At 36.9% G+C, this 27,777-nt stretch overlaps 1 protein-coding gene across 5 annotated transcripts; it reads left to right on the top strand.

Annotated features, from left to right (window-relative positions):
• YTHDF3 (YTH N6-methyladenosine RNA binding protein 3) lies at positions 1 to 27,440 on the top strand. Of its 5 annotated transcripts, none has more exons than XM_009634113.2 (4): positions 1 to 78; positions 5,365 to 5,450; positions 6,846 to 8,438; positions 19,427 to 27,440. In XM_009634113.2, exons 3-4 carry the CDS (start codon positions 6,864 to 6,866, stop codon positions 19,448 to 19,450), a joined length of 1,599 nt encoding a protein of 532 aa, XP_009632408.1. In that variant the 5' UTR covers positions 1 to 78; positions 5,365 to 5,450; positions 6,846 to 6,863; the 3' UTR covers positions 19,451 to 27,440. The 5 variants fall into 5 exon arrangements, 3 of the variants coding, with proteins under 3 accessions (XP_009632408.1, XP_035745650.1, XP_035745649.1); XR_004841359.1 differs by lacking the exon at positions 1 to 78 and having other exon boundaries at positions 98 to 5,450; positions 19,427 to 23,875; positions 26,092 to 27,440; XR_004841358.1 differs by lacking the exon at positions 1 to 78 and having other exon boundaries at positions 98 to 5,450; positions 19,427 to 23,875; positions 24,224 to 27,440.
• Positions 27,441 to 27,777: the final 337 nt, after the last annotated feature.

Genomic DNA, 27,777 nt, shown 5'->3' with positions numbered 1-27,777 from the left:
CTTGTTTTGCTTTTTTTTTTTTTTTTATCCCCCCCCCACTTTCCTGTATACAGAGGCCTAAAGGACAGGGAAATAAAGGTAAGTTGATTCCTTGTACTTCTGTATAAATGTCTAATATTGCTATTTATTGAGGTTAATGTGTCTTCAGGCAGTCGTAGGAAGACAATGCAGCAATAGGATGTCTTTTATTTCAGAGCAAGATGACAGGAAATTGTGTACCAAAATGTTATTTCCCAGCATTTTTACTGTGGCACAGTGGTACATCAATTTAAAACGTCTTATTTTGCAAATGAAGATTAATGTCTGAAGTCAGGTGATAACATAGCTATTTCTTTTTAGCTGACTTTGTGATATGCTTGTATAATCTCTTCAACAGTACACCTTGGGCCTTTCTGTGCAGTGAATAGAATCAGTGTACTAGAATCATCAGGAAGAATCTTTTGAACAGCTTCCTTAGCTTGCGAGACAACAGCCATGTGACTATTTAGTTACTCATATCTGTGAGCATAACACATCACCTTCCTTATTCTCAGAAATTTTGTGGGCTTTTCTCTTTATTTTAGCATCACTATAGAATATTCTTCCAGTGTTTGTAGGCCGCCTGCTTTTCTACTTTTTTCATGTTTCTGTCAACATCTTAAATACCATACTCAGTGGGGTTTCTTCTCTCCCACAGAAACAAGGAACTAAGTACTTAATATTCTTCTCTCTAAAATTCTTGGCAAGTCTGTCGTAAACAGCATCTCAGATTATATCTTGCAATTTATTTCTGGTCTGGAATTTATCTTTGATATAGAGACTAATATTCTATTTGGGAATTCTTTTTACCTAATCGGCACACTTGTGCCCATTTAATTCTTAGGTGCTCAGCAAGCTGAGCTATAGAACAGCATGCACACAGCTACCTTCATGTGTTAATATGCTTATTATTTTTTCATGCAGATAAGAGACTTTTTTTTTTTTTTGGACCTCATGTACTCTTTGCTCCCCCCCCCCTTGCCCCGTTCATTATCTGAACTAATCTAATTTTCTCTGTGAACTGTCATTTAATGTTATCCGCAGCATACTTATTCTGTTATTCTGTCTATGTGCAGATTATCTGCTTCTTATTACATGTGTCACTTACAAGGTGGCACGTGGTTCCTGAATCTTCCTGAATTTGGTCCGTTCCTTTTAATTTCTCTGCATTCAGAGAAAAATGAACTTGTCTTTACCTCCTCAGACCTTCTCAGTTTGGTCATTCTTGAATACTTGTTCTCTCATATTCTAATACTTCTACCTTTTTGTCTCCAAACTGGAGCTTTTAACTATTTCTTTGAGTCTTTGAAATAGTTTGTCTTTATACTTTCCATTTTGCCCTTAAAGAAGAAAAGTCAGATTCACTTTAGCAAGTAGTTTTTGGCCTCATGTTCTTTGAATTACCGTATCTCAGTTTTAGCGAGATTGATTCTCTAATAGATGCATCTCAATATACAAGTAGTTTTTGAACTATGCTCCATATATATGAAATGAAGTGGAATTATTAAGCATTTCTATGTGGGTGTTATGTTGCAGCTTGTTGAATAGTGAAAATATGAGAGTCAGCTTTAACTTGTATAATTTCTAAATAGTGGAGAATGTTTGAATCAAAACGCACCTCTTAGTTTGCTATGTAAGGAAGAGATTTTTGCATTCCCGAACTTAGATTTTTATGGGGTGCATCCTTTTAAATAATGGATACTTACTATGTATTCTTGTGGTGAGAATATGACCTAAATGAAAACCATAGTGAAATAAAACAATAATCTCCTCCATTCTGTTAAATTATTTGGTATAATGTCAATTTAATGAAACTAAGTTATGATTCGGCATTAGATTCAAGGGCTAGGAGACTGAAGATGGTAGCACAAGTAGTTGGTTTTGGGTTAGAGACTTTTTCAAGAGGATAAATTAAGTCAGTGTCAGCAATCCTTACTGACCACGTGTTAGCAGACAGTAATCTTTTTCAGATGTCATGATAGGTCCCAGCTTAAAGGAGCTTCGAGGGAAGATGTGGTACTGAATTAATAGACTAATCTGAAGTTGGTTCTGTGCATAAGAGTAACAACATTGAAGAGGGTGGTAAAAAGGTTCACAGGTCTGCTAGAGCATATGCAAGAATGTGAGTGAGCAGTATAAGGGGTGTATGCATGGAAATAAGAGTATTTTTCATATCGAAACAAAAGATATTAGACCCACAAATCATATTGGGAGGTAGCTGATTTGTATTGTCCAGTAAAATGGTTTTGATGCTTTATTGCAATTCATTATAAATCGGTGTACCCTGCTGTTTCCCTTGCCCAGAATTCGTGGGATTGAAGTTCTAGTGTGTAGAACAGTACTATTCATCTGTTGTGTTGGATATTAGTGTTGGTATTTCAGGGACTTGAATAAGTAAATTGTCCTGTCTTGAAAGTTTTCTTATTCCAATTGTCAACTACTGTACAGTTGACATAAAACATCAGAAATGGCATCAGTCAAATGATGTCTTACAGGGTGGTGCTGGTGAGAGATTGGTATTCCTGAAACTCCTTTTATTTCCCTTTTGTTTGTTGTGCCAGCGTATCACACCTGTGATAGGAAAGTGCTGACTTGTGTTTACATATATATGTATGTATTTCTTGCTTTTGTAGAAGGTTTAAATGTAAGCATTAGGTTTAAAACAAGAATGAAAGGTTACGTGTTTCTTTTAGTATTTATTCTCCACATTAATCAAGGTGTAATGGCTTTTTCTAATTAAAAAATTATTATTATGCCTTTGGCCATTATTTGTGCATTTTGCAAGTGGTTATTCAAAGGACAGTAGAAGTTAAAAGAACATAAGCTTTTAAGTTCCTTTATATGATGAGTTATTTCTTTCCAATATCGAATTACATTGTATGTTTTCACAGTGTTTGCGGAAGTGCACGGTATTTTCAGGGTTGGATTGATACAGATATTTTTAGTAACTGTAGATTAGTTTTAATTAGCATTCTTCATCACTGCCCTGTTTAGTTGGAACACTTAATGTGAGATTTTGGGAGTGAGGCATGCATCTTAATCTGTTTGCTCATGTTAAATCTGTGTGTGGGGGCTACATTCTTCATTATTAACATGTTACGTAAAGTTAGAATAAAAAGCCAAAGAAACACACTTCTAGTGATGCTATTTAATTGGAAAATGTATTAATTTACTAGGAAAGATGTTGGTGTAGGACTACTTTGTGTTGCTGACTTAAGATCTCAATACAGCATGAGTAAGAAAGGAAAATACATTTACAATTTATTCTGTTAGTTGTAATGGCAGACCAAAAATAATTCTGTCTTCAGTGACCTTTAGATACCTCTGAAACAATAAACACAGCAGATGCACGTTTTATGAAGATTAGCTGTCAGTATGAGGAGATTAATTTTGATAGGATTCTAGTCCTGACATGCAGCTGTTTATTCCTTTATTTGTGGTTGCATGCTTTTAAGAAACTTGTATGCTGCTGTCTATGTTTTTCAGTATAAAATAATTGTATATGAGACTTGTGCTCTCCATACTATTTGGTTAAGCCTAAGCAATGGATGTGGCATGGACAAAGATTTTGAGGCTCATCCCCTGTGTGACTGGGCCAAACATGGAGAGGAATATAGTGTTCCAGCTCATTAATGTTACCATTGTGTGTAAATTCAGGATGATTAATGACCTAACTGAAACGCGTTACTTATGGAAAAAACCAAACGACAAATGACCTAACGTTAATTTAATTTGGTATTTAATTAGAAATATTGTTCTATCAAGTTTTGAAACCCATTGTGCTCACCATTGCTGGTCATACTTGGTGTAGCTAGTATACAAAAGTACTGTGCCAGTTTGTAACAACTGAAGTGTCAAGTGTTCTGAGTTCTAAAACTCCAAGAAGATATTGAAAACATGAGTTGCTTTCTTCCTTCCCAGATATTTGCTTTGGAAAAAATCTTCTGTTGTTCTATGTTAAATTATGAATTTTTAGCTCTTTTTACTGCTGTCTGAAGTTAATAAATTTTTCCCAAATTTTGGTTATTCCTTGTGATTATATCTGTTCCTTTGTCATTTTTTTCAGCTAGTTTCATTCCCTGAAGGCAGTTCGTTTCAGAGATGTTAGTCAAATGTGAAAAAAATTGAAGTGACTTGGTCCAGACACCACTTGGTTTGCAATGTGAGCTTTGGGTGGCAATGCCCCCCCTGCTCCTCTGTGAAACAGAAAAAAACAACTCTTAGACAGTAACTCCAACAAAGCTGAAGCTTTAGTTACATGGTTGTATATGCTTTTCGGAAGCTTTTGCTAAAAGAGAGAAACCACGGGGTCAGCTCCTAACTCAGTGTTTCCAGCTGTCAGAGAATCTGCTGTTTTGTTGTAACTTCTGCTGTTGTGGTTTCTCAGCATACCTTACTGATCACTCTAGAACTTTTTTCCCACTGAACCTATTTGATAAATAATGAAAAAATTGCGTTCAGAAAAACCAGTAAATTATTTTTGAGAAGAGGTCTTCATCTTCAAGTTGTATAATTGCAAATTGCTGGTTTAAGTCTGTGTTCTGCTTTGCACCATGGGAAACAGTGGAACTTAGAAATTTGTGCAATTTGACTTTGTTTGAATAGTAGCCTGGGGGAGGGTGGAGAGACACTTCAAGTAATTTGGGCAGCTGGAAAATCCCAGGTAGGTGTAATGCTTTAGATGAAACTAAAGGTAGTAGGAGGCCAAGAAGAGCAGGTATGAAGAGATTCCAGTCTGTAGTGGCATATATGTTGGGAAAGGATTGTAATCACCCTTGGGGGCTTTAGCTCTTGTTTTTGGCTTGCTTTGTACCCTCTGAGCTTCAGAGATGCCACTAATGCAGCACAGTATAATGTTTACGTAGGAAACACAGAATGAAATAGTTGCATAGTGGTGCCCTTCATGGTTGTCTTGGTGGGTAATGACTTTCCTCCAGGCAGGAGAAAGCTGTATGTTGCAACTTTCCCTGAACCTATTGAATATATCAGATCTGGTTGGTCTGCACGTTTGCACTTGGTCTGGTACTTCTGGAAACGCTGGATTTACTGCCTGTGCAAATAAGGTGTGCCTATAGTTTTCCCCTGTGGAGCTTAGGAAAGAATAGTCAGGAGTAGTCTGCTCTGGTTGCCATCTTTCCAGACCTCTCCTGAGATCTGATCATGGTCATCAACAGAATGAGCTGTTCTCTTTAAATTTAACCAAGTGGTGCTTAACAGTAATATCTCCAGTCTTAACAAAGCACAAGTAGAAGTGTTTCAATGTACAGGTGATTAAGAAGTCTTATCTAGACTAAAAGTGTATGGTAGATCTTCCAGTGAGTATACCTAATACAGATTTACTTCTAGTTTCAGTACAAAACGGTTCGATTCATCAAAAGGATGCAGTAAATGATGATGATTTTGAGCCATATCTAAGTAGTCAGACAAATCAGGTAAGTGAACATTGTTTACTGTCTTGAAGTTAATTTTGGAGTTCAACTGACTTTCAGACTTAATTAATTTTTGGATGATATTTCTTAGCATTGCTTACTTGCCTGAATAGTGTATCTCATCTTATCATACGGTATCTTAAACAGGTAAAGTCTTCTTAATAATTCTGGAAAAGCTTCAGTTAAAAAGTATGCTCTGATGTCTCCTGCAACCTTATGTGCACAAGCTTGTGCACAAGACTTCAGAAAGATGAAGTTACAAGAAGATTGAGGAAAAAAACTCAGAAAAACAAAACACAACCCCAAACCAACACCTTAAATTTACAATGAAATCATAATGTATTGGATGCAGTTCAAAAAACCAGTTTCATTGGCTCTGAGAAAACATTAACTGCTTGGACCTGATTTCCTTTGAAGTTGATAAAGTAGCTCACAGTTGATTGCATGATAGATTGAAGCTTAATATTACTACAGCTTGGTATCACTCTCTTGCCAGGAAACTAATGACTTACTTTCAGAACTGTGAATTGTCTCTCTAGTCAGAAGTTAATATTCATTAAGTTAAGTTTGTATGTTGTTGGGGTCCTGAGAGAGGGAGAAAGTGCAAATTATTAAAAGGCTTTGAGAATTTTGCTTGCCTTCCCATTTTTTTCAAATAATACAACATTAAGTAGGCATCAGCTAGAGGATGATAATGTACAGTTTTTTTCCCCAAAACAACATCAGAAGTCATATGGGAGTAGTCCTTCAAATGTCTTGGAGCTTTATCTTCTGAAGAAGTAAATGCTGTGATTTCCCAGGAGTGTTGGGAGTGGAATTTGAATTTAGCTAGCAAACTTTGTTCTGCTAGACCACAGACTGTACTTAATGCCCATTGTCGATAGTGTGGAAAAGTTACAGTTTGATTGTTGCTCCTTGTGAAAGAGCATCCTTGTGAGAGAGGCATCCTTGTATCCTTTTCATTATACTGTTCTGGCAGGTGTTTCCAATTAGAAGTGAGAAATTGGACAAAAAAACCCTAAGAACACAAAAACTTTAAATCATAGTTGCAGCATTTTTTCTGTGTTTATGAAATTACAGTTGTTATGACTTGGTTTTTAAACTAGCTTGTTACTTTCTTAATAGTGTTGACATGGAGGCATTCTAAGCCTAGCTCAGTAACTGAAAATAAAGATAACCTATTACAAAAAATGGGGCTCTTTAGTGCTTAGATAAGGCTTCTTGAAGAAAAAATGGCCATATCTAACAGATACATTATTCATCTTTTATGTTGGGAGGAATGGTGGAAGTTAAAAATGCATTCAGATTATCCTTAAAAATGTTTTGGACTGTATTACAGTTTTTTGTGCCCTGAGCACAATTGTCTATATTGCTGATTTTTGTTTTATTTTCTTGCAGAGTAACAGCTATCCACCAATGTCAGACCCATATATGCCTAGTTATTATGCTCCATCCATTGGATTTCCATACTCTTTAGGCGAAGCAGCATGGTCAACTGCAGGTGACCCTCCAATGCCATACTTGACAACTTATGGACAAATGAGTAATGGTGAACACCATTACATACCTGATGGTGTATTTAGTCAACCTGGGGCATTAGGAAATACCCCTCCATTTCTCGGGCAGCATGGATTTAATTTTTTTCCTGGGAATGCAGACTTCTCTACATGGGGGACAAGTGGATCTCAGGGACAATCAACGCAAAGCTCTGCTTACAGCAGCAGCTATGGCTATCCACCTAGTTCTCTTGGGAGAGCCATAGCAGATGGACAGGCTGGATTTGGCAGTGATACTCTGAGCAAGGTGCCTGGGATTAACAGCATTGAGCAAGGCATGACTGGACTGAAAATTGGTGGAGATATGACGGCTGCTGTAACAAAAACTGTAGGTTCAGCTCTGAGCAGTACAGGTATGACAAGCATTGCAGCGAACAGTGTGCCCCCAGTTAGCAGTTCAGCACCTAAACCAACCTCATGGGCTGCCATTGCAAGGAAGCCTGCTAAACCTCAGCCGAAACTCAAGCCTAAAGGTAATGTGGGCATTGGGGGCCCTGCTGTGCCACCACCACCTATAAAACACAACATGAATATTGGAACTTGGGATGACAAAGGGTCAGTGGTAAAAGCACCCCCAGCCCAACCAGTACTGCCTCCTCAGACTATAATCCAGCAGCCTCAGCCATTAATTCAACCACCACCACTGGTGCAAAGCCAACTGCCTCAACAGCAGCCTCAGCCACAGCAACCACAGCAGCAACAAGGACCTCAGCAGCAGGCCCAGCCTCACCAGTTGCAGCAGCAACAGCTGCAAAACCGCTGGGTAGCTCCTCGTAATAGGGGTGTGGGCTTCAGCCAGAACAACGGAGCTGGTAGTGAGAACTTTGGTTTAGGTGTTGTATCCGTCAGCTCCTCACCTTCTGGTGTGGAAGTGCACCCAGTGCTGGAGAAACTAAAGGCCATAAACAACTACAATCCCAAAGACTTCGATTGGAATCTGAAGAATGGACGTGTGTTTATAATCAAAAGTTATTCAGAGGACGATATTCATCGCTCCATTAAGTACTCTATCTGGTGTAGTACTGAACATGGTAATAAGCGCTTGGATGCTGCTTACCGTTCCCTGAATGGAAAAGGCCCACTCTATTTACTCTTCAGTGTGAATGGCAGTGGACACTTCTGTGGAGTGGCTGAGATGAAGTCTGTTGTGGACTACAATGCATATGCTGGTGTCTGGTCTCAGGATAAGTGGAAGGGGAAGTTTGATGTCAAATGGATCTTTGTCAAAGACGTTCCCAATAACCAACTGCGGCATATTCGCTTGGAAAACAATGACAACAAACCGGTTACCAATTCGAGGGACACTCAAGAGGTACCCCTAGAAAAAGCCAAGCAAGTGCTTAAAATAATTGCTACTTTCAAGCATACCACCTCAATCTTTGATGACTTTGCACATTATGAGAAGCGTCAAGAGGAGGAGGAAGCCATGCGTAGGGTAAGAAATCAATGTCGTTATAGTAGCTCTCCTGTTTTTTCTGTTTTTGGAAACCTTGTTTTTCATACAACTGGAATTTCTGTATGCGAGTGTTGAATCAAGAAAGTGGTGCTTTTTACCCAGGGTGTCTGTACTTGATATAACTGGCTCTTAATGAAAAGGTTTAAGTTCTTGTAACTTGTTTTGTTAATACAGGCATGTGTTTAACCACAATACTAACATAGGCCTGCATAAGTGGACTTCTGATGTGTTCTACTCTTCAAAGTAAACAAAACCTGCATTAAGTGTATTTTCCGTAACTGAAGTCTTCTAGTTTAGATTTTTACTAAAATGTGACTAAAAGGACCTGAAATCACAGGAGAAGCTTACTTTATTTAACCCATTTCAGTTCCAATTCTGCTTTAATGAAACAATAACAGCATGATTACTGTGAAAAGCACATTTCCCCCTTCATTCAGTATGTCTTTGGTACGATTGTGAAACACAGAAGTGATACAATGATGACTTTTACAGTATCAGAATAATTTTTTGGACATTTCTCATAGTGCATTTCCTAAAAAAAATAATGTGTGACTTATTTCTGCGAAGAAAAGTATAGCTACGATAAATCTGTAGAGAAACCTTTAGTTTTGGACGTATTTTGGAAAACCAGACAAGGGAAAAAGGCATTTAATTTAAGCTCTTTTATAGTACTTGTCTACTTTGTCTTGTGTGTACTCTTCCTACTAATAACACTTGTGTTCACTGTTGGCCACAATATTTACTTTTGCTGTATTTATTTTCTTTCCAAGCTTGCTAACAACTGTAAATATATGACTTGTCTCATGGTTAGCAACGTTTCAGGAACTATTGTACCAATTAGATGATGTGCAAGTATTCAGAAATGGGAGTTTGCATCAGTGCAGTTTGGTGATAGTGCTCTCCATTTATCCTATCACACCTCCTACTGAATAAAAAAACCCAAAAGTCTAGGATTTGTGCTAACTAGGGGCCCTGTGGGATGTAAAGTCCTGAATTTGTCCAGTTCTTGAAGCTGCCACATTTACGGCTGCATAATAATTTCACTTGCTTCACAGCCTCCTTACTTCTCTTAGGTTTCTAGTGCGGCTGTGGTTCCACTGGCCTTGTACATTCCTAATCCTTCAACACACATGTTGCATCTCCTATAGACCAGTGCCATGCATACCCCAAATCAATTTTGTAGTTTTATTGCACAATTCTGCAAGAAATTGTCATGTTGGAAGTCTTTTATTGTTTGGAGGCAAGATGAATTATCCCAGTTGGGTGTGTAATGACTTTTGATTTTTTTTTTTCTAAAAAGAAAACTGAATATGCCCTAAATCAATATGGTTACTTCCATGCCATCTTGATGATGGGATGACGGGCCACATTCTTCACTAATATTCAATGTAAAGGGAAACCATTTGACTTTTTCAGGCTTTAGTACAACTTCACTGTGTTTTTGATAATGTTTCAGAAGGACTATGATTATCGTGTTTCCCTGTAGCCTTCATGTTTCAGTATTTTTTAATTTCTGGTGTTTTAAGACACTTCACAAATAACTGGTTTGCTTCAAAAGTATCTACTTCTGTGAAAAAAAACTTACTAAGGGAGTAATAGTTCAGACATACCCTAGCAACTCAGGAACATAACGTCTTTTATTTGTGGTTTTGCTGTAGTAGAGGAAAGCCACGAAATGTAACGGAGAGGGGGAAGATAGATTATTGGTAGTGAGCCTATATGCTAAACTTAAAATTTGAGGTACTAAATTCAGCATTTAGTAGGTTGCTAGATGACTGTGACTGTGCATATTTGCGTAATAAAGTAACCCTCTTTCCTTTAACAGGGAAACATACAGTATCTGTATGACTCCTTAACAGTTACCTTTCCCAATACTATTGGGAGAAAACATACTTGTCAAGATCCTTGTGTAGTAGGCATTGATTCTTTGACAGCATTGTATAAATTGTATAAATTTTATCTTTGTAGATGGATTTGAGATATGCCTTAAGCAACTGAGTATGTACTTGAAATATAGGAAGTCCACATTAAACTAATTACAGCTACTGAGGGTTCATCTTTATCATTTTCTTATGATTGAGTGTTGATTTTAAACCTCGAGGTTTCTTCTTTTATCACACAGTGTACAACCAACCTGTCTTTAAATTGTAAGCATGCAATTGTTAACTTTTTTAAGATTCAAGAATAGTTTGGAAATGCAACAATTGGTATTGTAAAGCTCTGGTTTATGGTTAATTGAGTAATCCTTTATTACCTAGTGCCAGCTAGCTAGGCTTTTATGGAGCTGTATTTAAATTAGCACACTTTCTACTGCCAGTAGAACTGTGTAAATTAAGCCAATGCCCATTTTCTGTGGCAGCTGTGGCAGTCACTTTGTTTCCAGTGTTCCTGTCATGAAAAATATGCTTGCTGCTGTTAATAAAATATTAAATGCATCAAGCAGCAGTAGTCATTTACATGTTCCTTAAAGTTCAGTTAATGTTATGTTGTTGCATAGGTGGTAACAAACTTTCATACAGCCAATGATCTAAACATAGTAAACAGCATATGATTTATGGATTTAATTTACTTTATAACTGTTCATCATTGCAGCTAACTTATTTTAAAATAATTGGTTGTAAAAGTTTAATCTTAACAACTCAGGGCGATCAATAATTAATTTCCAATATGACCTAGCAGTATGTTTTATTAAAATATGGCAGTATACTTATAAAAGTGCAATGAATAGTCTGTGATTAACATGGAACTTCAGTAACTTTGCCATTTGATAAAGGTTACTTGCAAATGATGATGAATAGCATCTTTAAGCGTAAATATTAGAACTCTAGTGTCTACCCCTGTTTGATGTGACCCTGGTGTGGGTAAGGTATCTACAACTGGGGCTGGAAACAAATTTGTGCAGTAGTCATTTGCACGCTTCTTGCGGCTCACGTTCCCATGTCCTATTTTAAACATACAAGTGCTGTGATCTTTCACTGAAGGAGCAAAGAAATCAGCAATGTTTTTCATGAGTTCTGGCACTAGTATATAGAAATAATTTGAAATTGCATTAGTCCTTATTTTGAACTGCTGCTTTTTGGTGTAAATGTGCATATTTGTGTGCAGATTATTTAAAAACGTGTTTGTTTTTCAACAGAAAGCAGTAGGAATAAGATCTAAAACCAATGAACAGAAGTCTTAAAATATGCCATTTAAGAGCACGTAATTACATTAGGAAAATAAAAGGTGTTGAAAAGAAGAAAAAAAAATCTGTGTTAGTAGTTGTGTGCCTGATCTCCAGTAAATATATGGATCAAAATGAAATGGGGCTCTGATTAAGAACAGTTGTTGGAAGATTATAACTTCCTCACCCTCAGATGCTGGCTTGTTAACCTGCAATTGCCTGTTGTCTTAGGACGTCTTTTGGTGCAAAATTCCACTTTTGTAGCATGTAATGGAAAAGATGACCATGGTTCCACATAGCTGTAGAATGCTTTAGATGGTTTTCTTAGTGAGATAGTTCAGAAAAATAATTAATTTTTATCCATGGGAGAAGATAGAGGAATTCATTCTGTATTTGTGTTTATCTAATTTGCATTTGGAATTTTTACTTTTCAGGAAGTCTTTAATTGGCAGGTAAATAAGCATTTAAAATGTTAGCTTTCTCCTCTTGTACTACATATTTTGTAATAGGAATGCTGATATAGCTAAAACCTTCTGACTCCCAAAGGGAGCCATTTATTCCTCGCCCCCCCCCCCCCCCACTTCTGATGCTCATGTAACTTCTGTCTCTGATAATTGGGTCATAATCAGGCTGCAGTGATAAGCAGCGTAACTCCTTTCCACTCTGATACATTGCTGACTTTATACTTGATTTGATATTTCTTAAAAATATCTTGAAGGAAGGAGGGAAGTGAGAAGGCATCCTTTAACTGTAGATACTTCCTCTTCCCCTTACCCCCGAACCATCAGCTACTAGGTTATAACATCAAAGTCAGATACAGATACATCCACAGTCTTGTACAAGTCAAGGCAAACAGGTAGTTGACTGACATTTTTCATGTAGTTAAATGATAGTTGTACCAGACAACTTTTTAAAGTTTATGTACTTCCATCTAAAAGAGGTTCAAAACAGTAAATAAAACAGATTATGTAACATCTTCTGAGAAACTCCTGCATTTCCTGCGTGGCTTTGATGATGTTTCAAGGGCCATTATTTTGCAACTTCATTGAACTTGATGTTTATCCACAGGTTAGTCTTTTTAAATGAAGATGATATTGCAGGGCTTGTGTCTGTTTTAAGAAAAAGCAATACGGTCAGAAAGTAGCAACAAGATATATTTTTCTTCCCTTGATGATCGTCAGATGACTCTGTATCCCTGGTCTCAGGAGAAGAGGATTATTTGGAGCTGGAATAATTCTAGACATACTGATCCAGAATTTTCATTCCATAATGATGCGCTTATTTGCCATGTCTTTATTTGCTTTTGCATCTTTAGTCTTTTGGAAACCCTTAAAAATGACCTGCAAGTTCTCTTGTTATAGACACATAGATTTCAAATGCGCCTGTTTTCTGTGTGTTTGAACAGGAACAATTGATGACCAGAGGTAGCGTTTAGAATTTCTTACAGGATGGGAATAGTATAGAGGGGTCTGGATGTTAAAATACGGTATCATACAGAGTGACTATGGAAGAGTTTTGAGTAGTGGCGTGGTTTGCCTTTCTCTAGTAAGGGACAAGATGCTGCAATGGGGAAAGTGCAATATTGGACTGTTGAATGAAAGAGATGGGATGTCATTAAACTTACAGGTGATCTTAATGTATGGTGACATTTTTCTTCTTGGTTTGAAATTTCTACCTGCAAAATCAAGCCTACGGAGTCCTTTTTATGGAGTGGATTTAAATTCTCTTGACTCTGGGACTTGAAAGACTAATTTCTCCTGTAAAATAGGGACCTCTATTGGAAAAGCTAGGAATATCAACCAAATGGTTTACCTTAATTCTCAAGAGACCAGTCATTTTTGGCATCTAATTCTTTAATGTTCTTAATTATGAAGGTAGCTACAAGACAAGATGTCAAACTTGAACTGAGCTGGGTCTGTGACAGCTCCACCTTTTCTAAATGCTGTGTCTTTAAGTTGTGGTTTTTAAAGCAAAGGAGTAATTCTAAATCTCTTCTTCTAAAGCAGAAGCAGAACCTTGAGTATACAGGAATAGCTGTTAAAATTCATGCAGCAGCTTTCTGCTTCCTGCTACATCTCCTCAGGTTCCGCTGTTCTGTTAAGAACAAGCTGACTACAGCACTGGTTTGCAGGGGTGCAATACGCCTGCGTGCTGCAAGGAAGTCGCAACCTGTGTGACTCTCCATGCGGTACTTCAGCCTGGCTTCACTGATTGATGCCACAGATGAGCTAGTTAGCAGAAACTCGAGTGAAGATTGCTGGTGGTGCTTTGCTGGAAAAAATGACACTTTCAAACCATACAAATCTTGCACATTGAGTAAATCTGCTTCTGTAGATTCAGTTCAATGAGGATTGTTTAAGTTTTGTATCAAAATTGATTGGCTTTAACCTTCAGATTCATCTAGTTGCAATGATGTATTACAAGAATTTGTATCAGATGATGAGCTGTTTGAGCCTAGTTCTTTGTGAGCACCTTTTTCAGAGGTCTGGTAGTGTACTTAGTATTGACAGGTAATTATAATTATTGTTTTGCTTCTGTACCTAGGGATTATAGTCAGTTGTGAAAAAGTAAACATAAGCTTGCATGTTCATAGCATTTTCATGTAGAAAATAATGAGAAACCAAGATAAAATAAGTTCATGTTTCCTCATGGCAGGCTGGAAGTTGAGTTACCTGTGTGCAAAGAGCTGAGTGGCGAGGCTTAAAGAAAAATGGTCTGACCAATTCTTTCCCAGCGTATTTTATAAGCCTTGCAGTGGATCTAATTTCCCTTCCAAGGCTACTGTAGATTCCTTAGCAGAACAATTAAGTAAGGTCTTGTTGTTGTTGCCTATGGACATCTGAGAAAAATTGACAAAGGTGTCAGAGTCATCTTTCTGTTCCTTTTGCTGCGACAGTGATCATCACTGAATGCAGTTTTCATAGATGTAGTTAGAAGCTATCTGTTGTCAGTCTTCAAAAGCCGATGTTATACATATATAATGATTACTATGTTCTGTATATAACAATGTCAGCACTGTTAACAAACAATGAGGATCTAGAAGCTTGCTTTTTTTTTTTTTTTTTTTTTTTAAAATGAACTTGCCAAAATGGCTGTCTCGTAGCTAATTAAAATCTGGAAGGGCTTTTGTGGCTCATGATGTTCAAGCTCAGTTTCTGCAGAGCCTTCACTCATTTTGTTATCCTACAGTATCTTTTAAAGTAGTCAGGTTTCTTTCCCCACCTCTGCCTTCTCAGTGTTTGTACCCTGTTATTTAGTGGGCTGTGGAATTTCAAATGTGGATTAAGTTCTTATTTCCTTTATTGTTACCATAATAAAATAATATGGTCTGTCCACATTCTGCTAAAAACGCATATGTCTGCTCAAATTTAAATTTATTTACCTTTTTACTGTAACTTGTTCACATTTTTACTGTTGCTAAGTATTTTTCAGAGATTGAAATAAGTAAAATGCCATCAAAACTAATAAGAAGAATAAATAAATTAGAAGTCTAGGTCTAGCTTTTCAGACTTTCTTAATATTTATATGCTTGAAAGCCTTATTTACTGTCTGGAGTTCAAATGATCTGCAGCAGCAGGGTCTCAAATGAGTGTTAATTCATAAGGCTTACCAGGAGAAAAAACTGCTCTGGAGTTGTAAAACCTCGTTTGACTGCCTGTGTTGACTTTAATTTGTGCCTTGTTTTCATGTTGGGATAAGGAATAGGAGAAAATTAGTGTTTAGGGAGGGGATGGTATCTCCACAGGAAAAATTTCTAGGTCCATTTGAGGCTTCTAGAGATCCTTCCCATCTGATCCTTCCCTCCTATATTTTCAGAATTCCCAGAAGTGCTTCTCAGAAAAATGTATTTAAATATCTTTACCTGGTTTTGAGGTAATCTCTGCCTTCAGGACAAGAGTGAGATGTTAAAAAGGACCTTTATTTTACACCATTTTGAAGTTTCAGTAATGTAGTTTATGTTAACAGTCCATGAGATCCTTGTAATAAATGGAGTAAACTATTTCTAGCATTTTTCAGTTTTCTCAGTAATCTGTTTTTCATTGTGGTTCTCAAGCACTAAGGTCACTGTTTGTGCTGTCATAGCTGTAATGGTACACCGGGGTGCAATAAACTGCAGATTATGGCTGATGCTATTAGCAAATGAAATTTGGTGAACTTTGCTGCGGCTTCTCCTCACCACCTCTGCAGCTGTCTGCTCTGCCTCTGCCAGGTGTTTCTGCCTGTGCTGCGGAGCTGGCAGAGGAGATGTGTGCCTGCACCTTGCTTCACAGAATGCAGCCTGACATGTTAGCTTACATTGCAGCGGAACGGGGTTTTTAAGCTGAAGATTAAATTGTAGTTTGCAGTGAAGCAACGAAGATGTGCTACACGTTGCCTTCTGAAGCTGCTGTGAGAATGGGAGAGGAGCTGCTCTCTTGGGAGAGGAGCAGACGGCTTCAGGCATGAATATTTTACGTGTTGAAGTAAGATGCAAAAGTTTGGCAAATTCAGGAAACATTTTTGTTGCTTTGGGTTTTGAAATTGTGTTAGCACAGAGATTTTGTTAAATCTGAGGTTAAATTACATTGCAGCTACTTTTCAGCATGGGATCATTTGATTAATGCTCTGAATTCAGAGAACTGAAATTTGGAAAAATGTCAGCCTTACAGTTCATACCAAGTTAACTCTGTATCTTTGTTTGCACTAGATCAATGCATGTTTCCAAGACCCAAGCATTTTTAGGTTTACCTTCACTTGGTTCAGTTAGTTTGTGTAAAAAGTTACTTGCATGTGTGCAAATCTGCTCACCACATGGTCTACAGCTGGCAGGTACCATTAACCAGCTGACACATTCCCACGTTGTTCTAATTTGAATGGTACTTAATTTCCATGTCCTGTTCATAAACTCCCCATAAAGCTGGGTAACCTTACCCTGGTGAGTTCTGAAGCGACACTGGCCTTTGGCAGGGAGCTTAAATTGACTGGAGAAGCTTTTTGTCCGAGAGCATGGCAAGAGATGTGGCAAAGGTTTTGCTCATCTGAATGTAAGAAATAAGATGTATTGGGTGAAAGTGAAGTGTAGTGGAATCCAGTCTGTATGCTGGAAACTTCATCTGCTCTGACACTGGAAGCCTGCTGGGGATAAAGTCTTCTGCTGGTTTGTCATTAATACTGTTTATACAAAACCAGTCAAACAAAAGCCACCCAAAAAACCCCAGAAGAGTAATACTTTCTGAGACAGGAAAAGGCAGCCGTAGGGAGTGTGATCTGACTTAGAGCGTTTGCTTTTGAGTGTAATACCACTAGCTGTGTTTTGAATAAATCGGGGTTTTCTCTCTGTCCGTTTTGCTGTACAGAGTGCCAAATATCACTGATACCAGTATCTGAAGAACCTACTGTTCACTTGCATTGAAAAATGGCGAATTTGTATGTCTGCTTTAAGTATTTATATTTAAATGTAGTGATACGTAACTCTGAGACTACAGGAAGGGTGAGCTGGTGTTGTTTCAAAGCCTTTTTCCTCTGTAGAATTCAAAAGGGACTTGACATTCGTAACACCTCCTTTATTTCATTCACTGGAAGCAGATAGGCAGGGTATCATTCCCTTTCTACTTTGAATTTTTATGAATTTAAATGCATTTTGAGTTCAGAGGCTACAGAAAGCACAAGGTCAGTCGGTTCACTGTGCAGAGAGGCTATCTAGGCAGCCTGACTTGGTGGTTACATATGTAATACTTGCAAATGGGCAGGAACCAATGATTTTGTCTGAATGTAGATAGTATTTAAAATTGTTAAAATATTGATATTTCATTATTTAACATGGCAGTTTCATAGGCTACTTAGTAGTGCAGTAGTGTTTTTCAGCACTTTGTGCAGTTCTTTCAGTTGAAGTCTGCTAATAGTAGAGGAATAAGCCGAGATGTGCATGAGCAGGCTATTTTTGAATGCCTTACATGCATAGTGAGATATGAGGCCAGTGATCATCTGTTTTCAGCCGAAACATGCACTGTTAACATATCAGTTTGTATTAATGATGGGTACTATCAATCCCACATCTTAAAAATCATATCTTCCTATGCAAATATTAGTCATGTCTCTCTGAACTAGGAAAAAATATTTCTAGCAGCATAGTGCATGTATTACTCTCTCTTTAAATAAACTGAAATTCTGCCCTAGAGAATTTACAATCTTAGATACAGAGATGCTGTGACTGTGAGCTGCTTATTGTGACCAAGAACTCTGTGCGAGCTTTACTTTTTTTGGGTTCATCTTGAAGCAACTCAGAGGTCTGTCTTGAAGAGGACCAGATCATCAGCTGTAGTCTAATAACCGGTATAAATGTTATGTATCCTCTTCTTCCATTGTAGTGTCTTTTTGGCAGAATTTATTTGGGTTCATAAGCTAATTTGCACTTTATCCTGAATAGTTTCTAGCATAATGAAATTTCAGCATGATTATCAGATAGAGTGGTTTTGAAATCATTGTTCAGATGCCTCCTGATTTATTTTGTTTTTCCCTGCTATGTTTATGTTCCATTCATAACATGCTGTGTAATGCAATAATAATAAAAATACTGGAAATGAGTTTTTTGTTCTTTTTTTAAATGGAGGAGGAACCTACCTCTCTTCCATGAAGGTATTTTAAAACATTTATATAAATGTGCTCAGTTGCACATATTAAGATAGGAAATGCTATTGAAAGATAAATTCTTTGTGTCTTATAGCCAAACTACAGTGTCTTTTTACAGTCTAAAAGATATGTAATGAAGGCAACGAGATATGGTTTATTGATCTACTTTTATTTTTTTCCTAGAGGTAGTCATAATGGCCAAGTATATGTTTATCTTTAATAAAGTAGAGAAAATGGAGGATGAAGATAAAGCATTGAAATGTTGTTTACTCTGTTGGACTTGTAATGCAGAGGAAAAATTTGTTAGTCCCTGGTAGAGATATAGTGCAATTAGTATTTTAGCCCTGAACTGTACGAAGTTGTTTATCATGGTAATGTCATTTGTGCAATACAAACACACTTTGTTCCTTTACACCAAATTCAACATCTCGCAGTGCTGTGAGGGCTTTGTAGTGAATATGGTCTTGACTGCAGCTCAGGCTTGCATTCAGGTGGGTTTTTTTCCCCCAGCCATTTCTACTTCACTGTTTTTGCATTTAGTTATTAAAAGTAATTTCTAAAAAAACTATGGATGGCTTTCTTTTTTTTTTTTTTTTTTAAATTCTTTTTATCGCCATTTGAGCAATTTGTTTGAATGGAGGGGGTGGTACAAGGCCAACTCGTTTCTTTACCTTTGATCTTAAGCACATTGAAACACTTAATTATAGTGGGCTTTGAATGAGATACCTGGGAATATGTTCTTCACTTTTTCAGGGATATAGTGGATGGATAGTAGAATATTTAAATATTCATGCAGAACATTTTTTGACGAGTTAAGCAGAAGATTTAGGGTACCTTTTTCTTGCCTTGTTTATAGGTCCCTTGGTCTCCTTATTCAATTCACCTTGTGCAATGTATTTTATTGGAAGTAATTTAAAAGGAACATTATAAAACCTTTTCTTTTTGATAGCTGTTTTTTGGAACATATTTGCCTTTTAGTTTGATGTATACTTCTGTGTTTCTTTTTAAGAAGTTGACTTGAACTAGGTATTTCATGTTCCTGAAAAAAAGTGAAGCTTCTTCCTTGAATTCTTGTTGCCTGATTTAGAGAAATTGCAAGCAATGCAACTGCTCTAATGAGAGGAAAGCAGATAATGTTGAACTGTGTGTATTAACATGATCTTCCTTTTTGTTTTTGTTGTGTTTTTTTTTCCAGGAGAGAAATAGAAACAAACAATAACTATATGGAGATGTCCTGCTAGAATTACAACACTAATGATGTAGACTCTGGAAATGCCTAATATGTCTAAGAAGACGTTATTAAAGCTTTTTTCTGCTTAAGGTGACATCTTTGAACACTTTAACACAAAATTGACTCTTCTTGTAATGGTTCTCATCAGTGCATCTGCCCTTATACTCTCTCACCAAACACACTTGAGAACTGTACCTTCGTCAAGCACTTTCTGTCCTGAAGCTTTTACCAGTATCTGCTGTCTTTTGTATTTATGCATCCTAGCTAAGGCACAGGAGACCGAACGAATGCAAGGATTCATTAACTCTTTGAATTTGTTAAATACTAACATTTAACCATTAGAAGTGGTTCAATGATGTGAGATTCACATTGCTTCAACTTAATTTTTTTCTTTGTTGTAGTTTTTTTAATTGTCAGTTTTTAGCTATTCAACAGATTAAAAGCAAATCATGCCATATTTAGTCCTGGAGTAAAACTCGAGTCTAAATGTTCATGTGAAAAATTATTGTAGTAATCTTTTAATATGGCAAAGCAACTTTAAGCTGCAATTTAGCCAAATGAAACGTAACATAAAATTATATTAGAATGACATTTCCCTTGTTTCAAACCGTTTGGTGTAAGAGAATATTAATATGCAGCTTGGTGGACACCACCAGTTAATGCACATTTCTTTATTTTTTTTTTCTGTAACATGTATACTGAAAAAAGTGCATTTGTCTGAGGAACTGTTTGTTTGCTACCACTCAATGAATCTCAGTTTTGAGTAAATGTACCTCAGTCTAAATCAGACTTTTTATGACCTTTATAACTACATTTAAAATAATCTTTAATTCCTATTTCTGGGTGTTTGCAAGCCTGACAGATTGCTATCATGAAAGTGAAAATTTACTCCTAGGTGATTCACTAGCTAAATAAACATAATTCTTGTTTAGCAAGCATATCCTCTGTTTCTCAAATTTTTTTTCTTTCATTATCCCAACATCCAGGTGTTTTTTCCCCATTTGAAAATATTTTGAGAAAAATACTTTGATCCATGGAGATGACATATTCATAGACATGTTAACAAGATTTTTGTTAGAACCATGCAACAAGAATTTTAGAATACATATTAAACTGGGTAATTCTATACTACTTTTTAACTTCTAAAAATTATATCTTTTGTTTCAGCTTATATAGCAACACATTCTGTCTGCTGGAAGAGAATATTAAAAAAATGTTAAGCGGGTGTATTGACTGTACAAAATACTGAACAGCCTGTACCAAACTCCAGGGATAGCTTTCTCTTTTTAGAACAGCAATGTAGAAGTCGGATATGTTATAGCTTAAAATAGCAATACCACATATTATTTGAACATGTTTCATGTCTTACTGTCCAACACAGATGTTTATATTGTGTTTCGAGTCCTACATTTACAGATTCTGGCAAAGTTCTGGAGCTTAAGTGGCAAAGGTTTGTTTTGAATACAGACTATTCTGCTATATTTTACTCTCTCGTCTTAAGCCCCTTGCGCTCTTCTAACCTTGCAAACACCAAATATTCAGTACAAACTTATTTCTTGATCATTATTTACAATATCGTTTGAGACTGCAGAGTAGCAAATACGAATCTTCATTTTTAATGCCAGTTTTCTGGAAGCTCAAAAGGGAAGAAGCTGCTCTCAGTTTGAGAAAAGAAGCCATCTTGCTTAAATGCAGATGTGTAACAAATAGCAAGTAGGGTGAGGGAGGGATAAGCAAAGTGCATATTGTAAGAAGAGACTGGGAGATAAAGGTTTCAAGCCCAAACCCTATGAAATTTGGCTTGAGCCCTAGAATTGCTGCTTTTGTGCATTTCTGTTTCTTGCTAACAGGCTAAAGCTATTACAGCTATTTGTTTCCCTCTGTTGGCTGATTTGTGGATCACTGCCTATTATTGCAACTGTCACTGATCAGTGGCAAAGGTCAGTGTTGTGAGTCCAAAGATTGTAGTCCTTCTGGTGATCCTTCAAGGGGTCAGCATGTTTCTGCTTCTTTGTTACAAAAATATCTTACGAAAATGCACAGAAGTTTCAAGTTAAAAGAAAGCTACTGTTAGAGGCAGGCATTCAGGAATTGATTGCATGTGCAACCTTAGTTTGCTTCCACTGCAGAATTCATATTTTTGCAGGCTTTGTTAGTATTTCCTGCTTTGCCCCTTGCCTCTTTTATTCTAATAGCATGAGCATTGCTCTTGGATTGAATCAGGTTTAGTATAAAATGGGTTCATCACTGTTGCAGACTTTGAAAGCTTAGAAAATGAGACAGGATTTTGAGAGAAGGAGGTGATCACATTTAGAGAGCTGTGACAGTTCTTCTTCTGTTCCAGGATTGTTAGCAATTCCACAAATAGAAGAGTTTCATTGCTGATGGTGTTAGTCATGTTGCGACCGATTTGCCGACTGCTGAGAGTTTAGTATGTGCAGCTGAAATTAAAAGGAATTTTATGTGCATATAAAGTACTGTAAAAATAGTATATAACATTGTAAAATCAGCTATGGAGTACTGTACTAGTTAATGGACCTGTGAAACTTCTAGCCTTCAGCTTCCTTATGCACGAGTTCTTTTCCTCCAGAAAGAAAAGGAATGGTGCTTAATATCTCAAATAAATGTAGAAATACATTTTTTGGTCTGATTTTTCAATACAGTGAAGTTGTTGTGGTGGCTGCTTGCTAACTTGCTAATGGAGGAGTCAGTGGAACCCCTTTTCTGTTCCCAGTGCCTCCTCCTTTGTGCCAGCATTTGTTTTCCTGTGATCCATACTGAGCCAGTTCAAGACATTTTCTGCTGCTTTAATGATCTGAGCAGTTCTCTGTGAAGTTAGATGTTTAGAAGGGACATGGTGGGAGGAGAAGGAAGGAGATTTGTCCTTTCAGAAGCAGGTACCCACTGTTGAATAGGCTTAGATGCACTGTAGCTACACACCTATGGGTTTGTGAACTAGGGATGCAGCAGGATGTTTAAAACTGGGAAAGGCTCCCAACGGGGAAAAAAAAAACCCAAACAATTCTGTGTTCAGTGTAAGATTTTAGTTGTGTGCAGTGATATATGATGTGATACCAGGAGGAAGGAAGAAATGCAGAGTACTTTCCATTTTGATTACTTTTCCACTTTGAAGAGACCTGAGAATTCATACAGAGAAGTTGCTGCTGAAAGACTTGTCCTGCCAACACAAGTGGGACAAATTAAAGTTGTATGAGCTTTGCTAACTTTTGAGTGTTGGCTTTGTAACATCAGCATCTTTAACACAGGTTTTTTGGTGTTTGACAAGAAATAATTCCTGTCAGTTGAATGCTCAGGTTGCTGGCTTAAGGCAAACATGGGCACTGCTTTATTCTGAGGGACTCAGATTGGGAAAAACTCGATATCCTTAACTAGACAAATTTTACTACTTCCTGTCTTTTGCTGTTCTAGGCTTAATTTATCAAATACTTGCTTCTATAAATCCTCTTGCTCTGTTTTCTTCCTTCTGGATCATCTGGCAGTTTCATAATGCACTGTCTGCAAAATTCAGATGCAAAAGCCCCTTGCCAAAATGATTCTCATCCCAGACAAATCTGTGGCACCAAACAAATGATAAAGATGAACTCATGGTCAAGTGCAAATAACTTAGTATTTGGGAGGAAGCATCTTAAGTATTTGTCACTGTTTAGTCAAAGTTCTGTTTTGAAGTGCTTTCTATATCATAGGAGAATTTACACACTTGAAATGTATTCTTTAAAAAAGAAGTTTAAAGCTGTTTTGATGTACAGGTATCAGTGCACCTTTCCTAGCTGAAACTGCTTCAACTAAGCAACAGTGTTTTGAATTCTGTAAGTAGCAGTTACCTAATTTTTTCAAAATTATTGGTGGCTCTTTCAGTGGAAAGGTACTTAAATACTTCAGCTGAATCTAGCACAGTGAAAATCCAGTGTGGACAGTCTTTGAATTTTCTGCAGCACTGATGTTTTTTTTTTTTTTTAATGAATAATTTTAGACATTCAAATACCAATTATCATTTAGGAATGGATTTTACATTATTTTCAAAGCTATTTGAACTCATTTTTCAACCACTTTGTTAAGGAAATACACACCAGTTTTTCAGTGTCTTGTTTATTCTTTTGTCAGGTGAAGATCCATATAATTTACTGATAAATTTGGAGAGAGCAGTTCTTTTCCATTCTGTTGCAGCAAAAACCGATTTAAATTTTGTTTGATTTTGTGTACATTAGAGTATGGTAACTTAGATGAGAATTCTTTGGCATGAGAATTGACCATTTGGTCTCATTCAGTCTGTTTGAAAGTTTCACTGAAAGTAACCTGTTCACATCCCTATTTATTCTGTTTTCAGCCTGATGCATCTGCCATAGTTTAGCATGGGAAAGGAAAGAATTTCTCTGTGGATCACAGAAATTTTAGGTAAATGAGTTTGGTCTCATATAAAATTACAATATTAGTGTACAACTGACATGTTTTCCTCAAAACATCTGTCCTATACTGTCTGTTCTACTTCATATATTTTAATAAAGTGCATTTTAGTATGATTAATATGGACCTTTCAGTTCACAAAGTTAAATTTGTATCCAGTACAGGCTTTTGACAGTATTTCTCTTCACATAATAATCCTGAAGCATTTTATTAATGATACTTTCAGTGTCCAGGGATCCTAAGCCAAATATTAATAATAAAACTTGCTGTTTATTAGTATAAGGGGATGCATAATGTTTGTATTACCTGTTCTTTTCTGACCTCGTCCATCCCCACAAGTGGAAATCTGACAAGCAGAAGTCAAACACCAGTTGGATGTCTCCTCCAGTCCATTTCCCTGCATATTTCACAAGAATCTCTTTTGCCACCCTGCAAGCAGAGTGCAAATGGGTGGGTCTTCAAGTATCTTCGTCCAGAAATCTGTTCTTAGTCAGACATCCAAGAGGTGGTGAGTTTCTTACTCCCATCTAAGTAAGTATTCCTTCCCACTTCCCTACCCTTTCTGGGAAGACTCTGCCGTCACGTCTTTTGTCTGCTGCTTCCTTTGGATGCCCATGAGAGAAGCTGGCATTGGATGCTGTATTTACAATCTACAAAAAAAAGTTCCTGACTTCACTTATTTCCTTCTCTGGACAGAGGAAATCTCCTGGCAGAGTTTAGCTTGTCTCTGTCTCACCGTGTTTGCCACGATGTAAATAGAGAAATACTGCTTTAGTAACTGGATGAATTCAGTCTCCCATGTGGTGTATCCCCTTTTTTTTTTTTTAAGTTAACTCTGCAGCATTTTCATTCAGAAGGTGGAAAGGGACATGATTTCATTAGAATTTTAAAGAGCATACAGTTATTTAAATAAAAGGGTCCACTCTAAGTGTTCTTCTGAATTGTAGTGGTGGTGATAACCGATGTGTTAACAGTGAGAGTTTGTAAGCTGTTTGCATATCCTGTGTGCATTTGCACTTGTCATCTTAATACTGAATTAACTTCCTTTGCCTGTAAAATTAGTTTGTAACATTTGAGAAACTACTTTTTTCTTTTTTTTTTGTTCTGAATCTCATCCACTCGGAGATACTATAATATTTCATCTGCCTGCACAAGTTTATGTGCATCTTGACAACGGAGTGGATGTTCATGTAAAATGAAACAAGATACTCTAGATTGATGACTGTATTTTAAGTTGAGCTTGTGGGCTTTCAGACGAACAAGCTGTCTTGATTTGTGCCCTCATGTGAAGCATTACACTTTAATCTTGAACTCTGAATTTATGCATCCTTTCTTTCCTGTTCTGCAAACATCTGAAAGAAACTCAGATGTTAAAAAAAGAAATCTTTGCTTTATGCTTAGTCCAGGAATAAAAATTTCCAAACTAAGCATTTGAGCAAGCTAAATGGAGGTTTAGCATTAGTTCGAGCTAAGCTATTGCATTTCAGCAAAAGGGTAAGATAAAAGGTTGTGGATCTTTCACTATCTACTGTAATTGTATATCTACTGTTTAAAAAAAAAAAAAAAAAGCTGGCACTTTATTCTGCAAGCATTAATATATGCAGCTGCTCTTTAGTATTACCCAAGAATCTTACAAGTATTTGCATCAGTTCAGATTAGCAGCTATGTAAAACAGAGGATGAAAGACTGAGATCTCTTTCTCCCCCACCCCCCCACCCCAGGAATACAGAATTGTTAAATTGGTTAAAATTCAGATGTTTGTGCTGTGTGACTGGAATACATTGGATGATAAATCTATCCCTCTTCTGCTAGTTCTCTGGAAAACATTGCTACTAAATTTTTACCATAAATTTTTTTTCTCTTTTTTACTTAAATTGGCTGCCAATTTGTTTTCAACTTCTTAACTGGTTCGCAGCTTATTTCTCATGAGATGCTTCACTGGGTCTTGTGAGTGTGGTGCTTCATCAGAAAATGTGTAGAACTGTATTAATTTCTTCAAGTTAATGTAACTTAATTGCTATTAACTTGAGCTATATTCCGTTCAACTTCATATTTTATGGTAATGCTTGGTCTTTCAGTTGTATCGATCATCTTTAATTTCAAGAATACCACTTGCAGAACAGTTCAGAGAAGTTTTTAGTTTCTGAAATTTATGCTTATTTTAAATGTTAATAAATAATTATCGTATCTGCTGTTTGGGTTGCTAGTGAATATTGATGATTTTTTGGAAAACTGAAAGTCAAAGGTGGAGAATGGAATACTTGTCCTGAGAAGTAGATGAAATGCTGGAGCACCAAAGAGAACCAACAGCTGTACAAGACAAAGGATGTTAAACAGCCAAGAGACTGTTGTGAGGCTGATTCTTCACTTACACTTCAGTGTGGCTTTTCAGATGCTGGAAGAATCTTTTGCGCGAAGACTTAAAATTAAGTATGTTCACATAGTCCCATTGAACTCCTAATTTGGTCTGCTTGGAGGTTGAGTTGTGGGGGTTTTTTGTGTGTTTTCATTTATCTCTTATATATCTCTTCCATTTTTCTCGAAAAGTTGTGATTTTGCTCTTGGCCTTAACATCAGTTTACAGTCTTACAGTTAAGTTGCGCTCCAGGATAAGGTTCCCTATTTCACGTTTTCTTTAAATAAGCCGTATATTTACCAAGTATTTGACGGTTAGTTGTGTTCAGTGCATAGGCCATTCCCTTGTCCCAAGCCATGTTTACTAGACTTACCCAGCTGATTTCATGGTCAGTGATTTTTCTAGTCTTGCTTATTTTAAGTTGCTTATCTGAAGAAGTTATTCAGTTACTAGTTTATTTCTGTGAATAACTGTTAGTCTTTGGAGTAGGCTGTGCCAGTAAGTTGCATCATTTTTTATTCTCATACTGATTAAATGACAAGATAATGAAATACGATTAAGTTCTATGTTAGATGAAAAAAAATACTGATGGTTTCCCACACAGGCTGTGTTTTGAACACTTTCACTACTTAACTCGCTTGCAAGTTCTAGTTAGCTTTTTCTGTGCCAAATCTGTCTTAGCAGTGTCCAAGGCTTTTTAGGTAGACGGAAAAAGCCTCTGTATAGAAACACAGCGTTTCTGCAGCATTACACCATGATAGAGTTTCTCACTTAGTGCCTTTCTTTAGATCCGAGAGTAAGATTGTGACTGTTGAGGAACTTCAGTCTCATTCAGTGAGCTTACCTGCTCTCTCTGCAACTGAAGATTCAGTTGAAAGGACACTGTGACTTTCTACCTTCTTTTCCCTTTGATGTTTTCCTCCCATTCCTTGCAATTCAATTAATCATACCTATGGCATGTAAAAGAACAATGAGCTGTTGGTTTATTCGGTTGGAACAAGTAGGAGGGATAATGGGGAATCTCTCAAGAAAATGAGAAACAGATGGAATCATGTGATACTTACACCTGCAGGGAGCAAACACACCAATAAAGCCTAAGGTAAAAGGAAATTGAGGAAATGCTGTCCAGATGTACTCTGTTTCACTACACATTTGTATTTTGGTTCAGTATGGAGCTAAATTCGTGTTGCAGGTTTGGTGTTTGGGGTTTTTTTTAATAATTGAATGAGCTTGCTTTATCTTAAACATCTAGTTCTAAGGATTACAGAAAATAAAAAGCTGGTTTTCAGTTGGGAGAAATAAAGTTTCAATTTTTTTTTTTTTTTTTTAAGTTGGAAGGTACTTCCTAGTCCTTCCCTCCTCCTCCATCCTCAGATCCCCCAGGAAGATCTACAAGCAGTAGAGAAAAAAGTTTGTGTAATGCAGATATTTGAAGAAATGAGTTCTGAAGTTTGGGAGCTTAGAGACTATCTCCCAGCCTATGAAGGAATGTGTCAGTCTGAGGTGCTGCTACCTGGGTGACCCTGGAAAATAATGC

This window comes from Egretta garzetta, unplaced genomic scaffold, assembly GCF_000687185.1.
Source record: "Egretta garzetta isolate BGI_Z169 unplaced genomic scaffold, ASM68718v1 scaffold132, whole genome shotgun sequence".
Classification (NCBI taxonomy): domain Eukaryota; kingdom Metazoa; phylum Chordata; class Aves; order Pelecaniformes; family Ardeidae; genus Egretta; species Egretta garzetta.
The sequence above is the reverse complement of the archived record's forward strand: the minus strand, read 5'-3'. Positions and strand labels throughout refer to the sequence as shown.

Bases quoted from the DNA above. Each gene is read 5' to 3' on its own strand.
- YTHDF3 (XM_035889756.1), top strand. From the start codon at position 5,319: ATGGTAGATCTTCCAGTGAGTATACCTAATACAGATTTACTTCTAGTT. The intron at 5,451-6,845 runs GTAAGTGAACAT...ATTTTCTTGCAG, and splicing joins TAAGTAGTCAGACAAATCAG to AGTAACAGCTATCCACCAAT. The intron at 8,439-19,426 runs GTAAGAAATCAA...TTTTTTTTCCAG, and splicing joins AGGAGGAAGCCATGCGTAGG to GAGAGAAATAGAAACAAACA.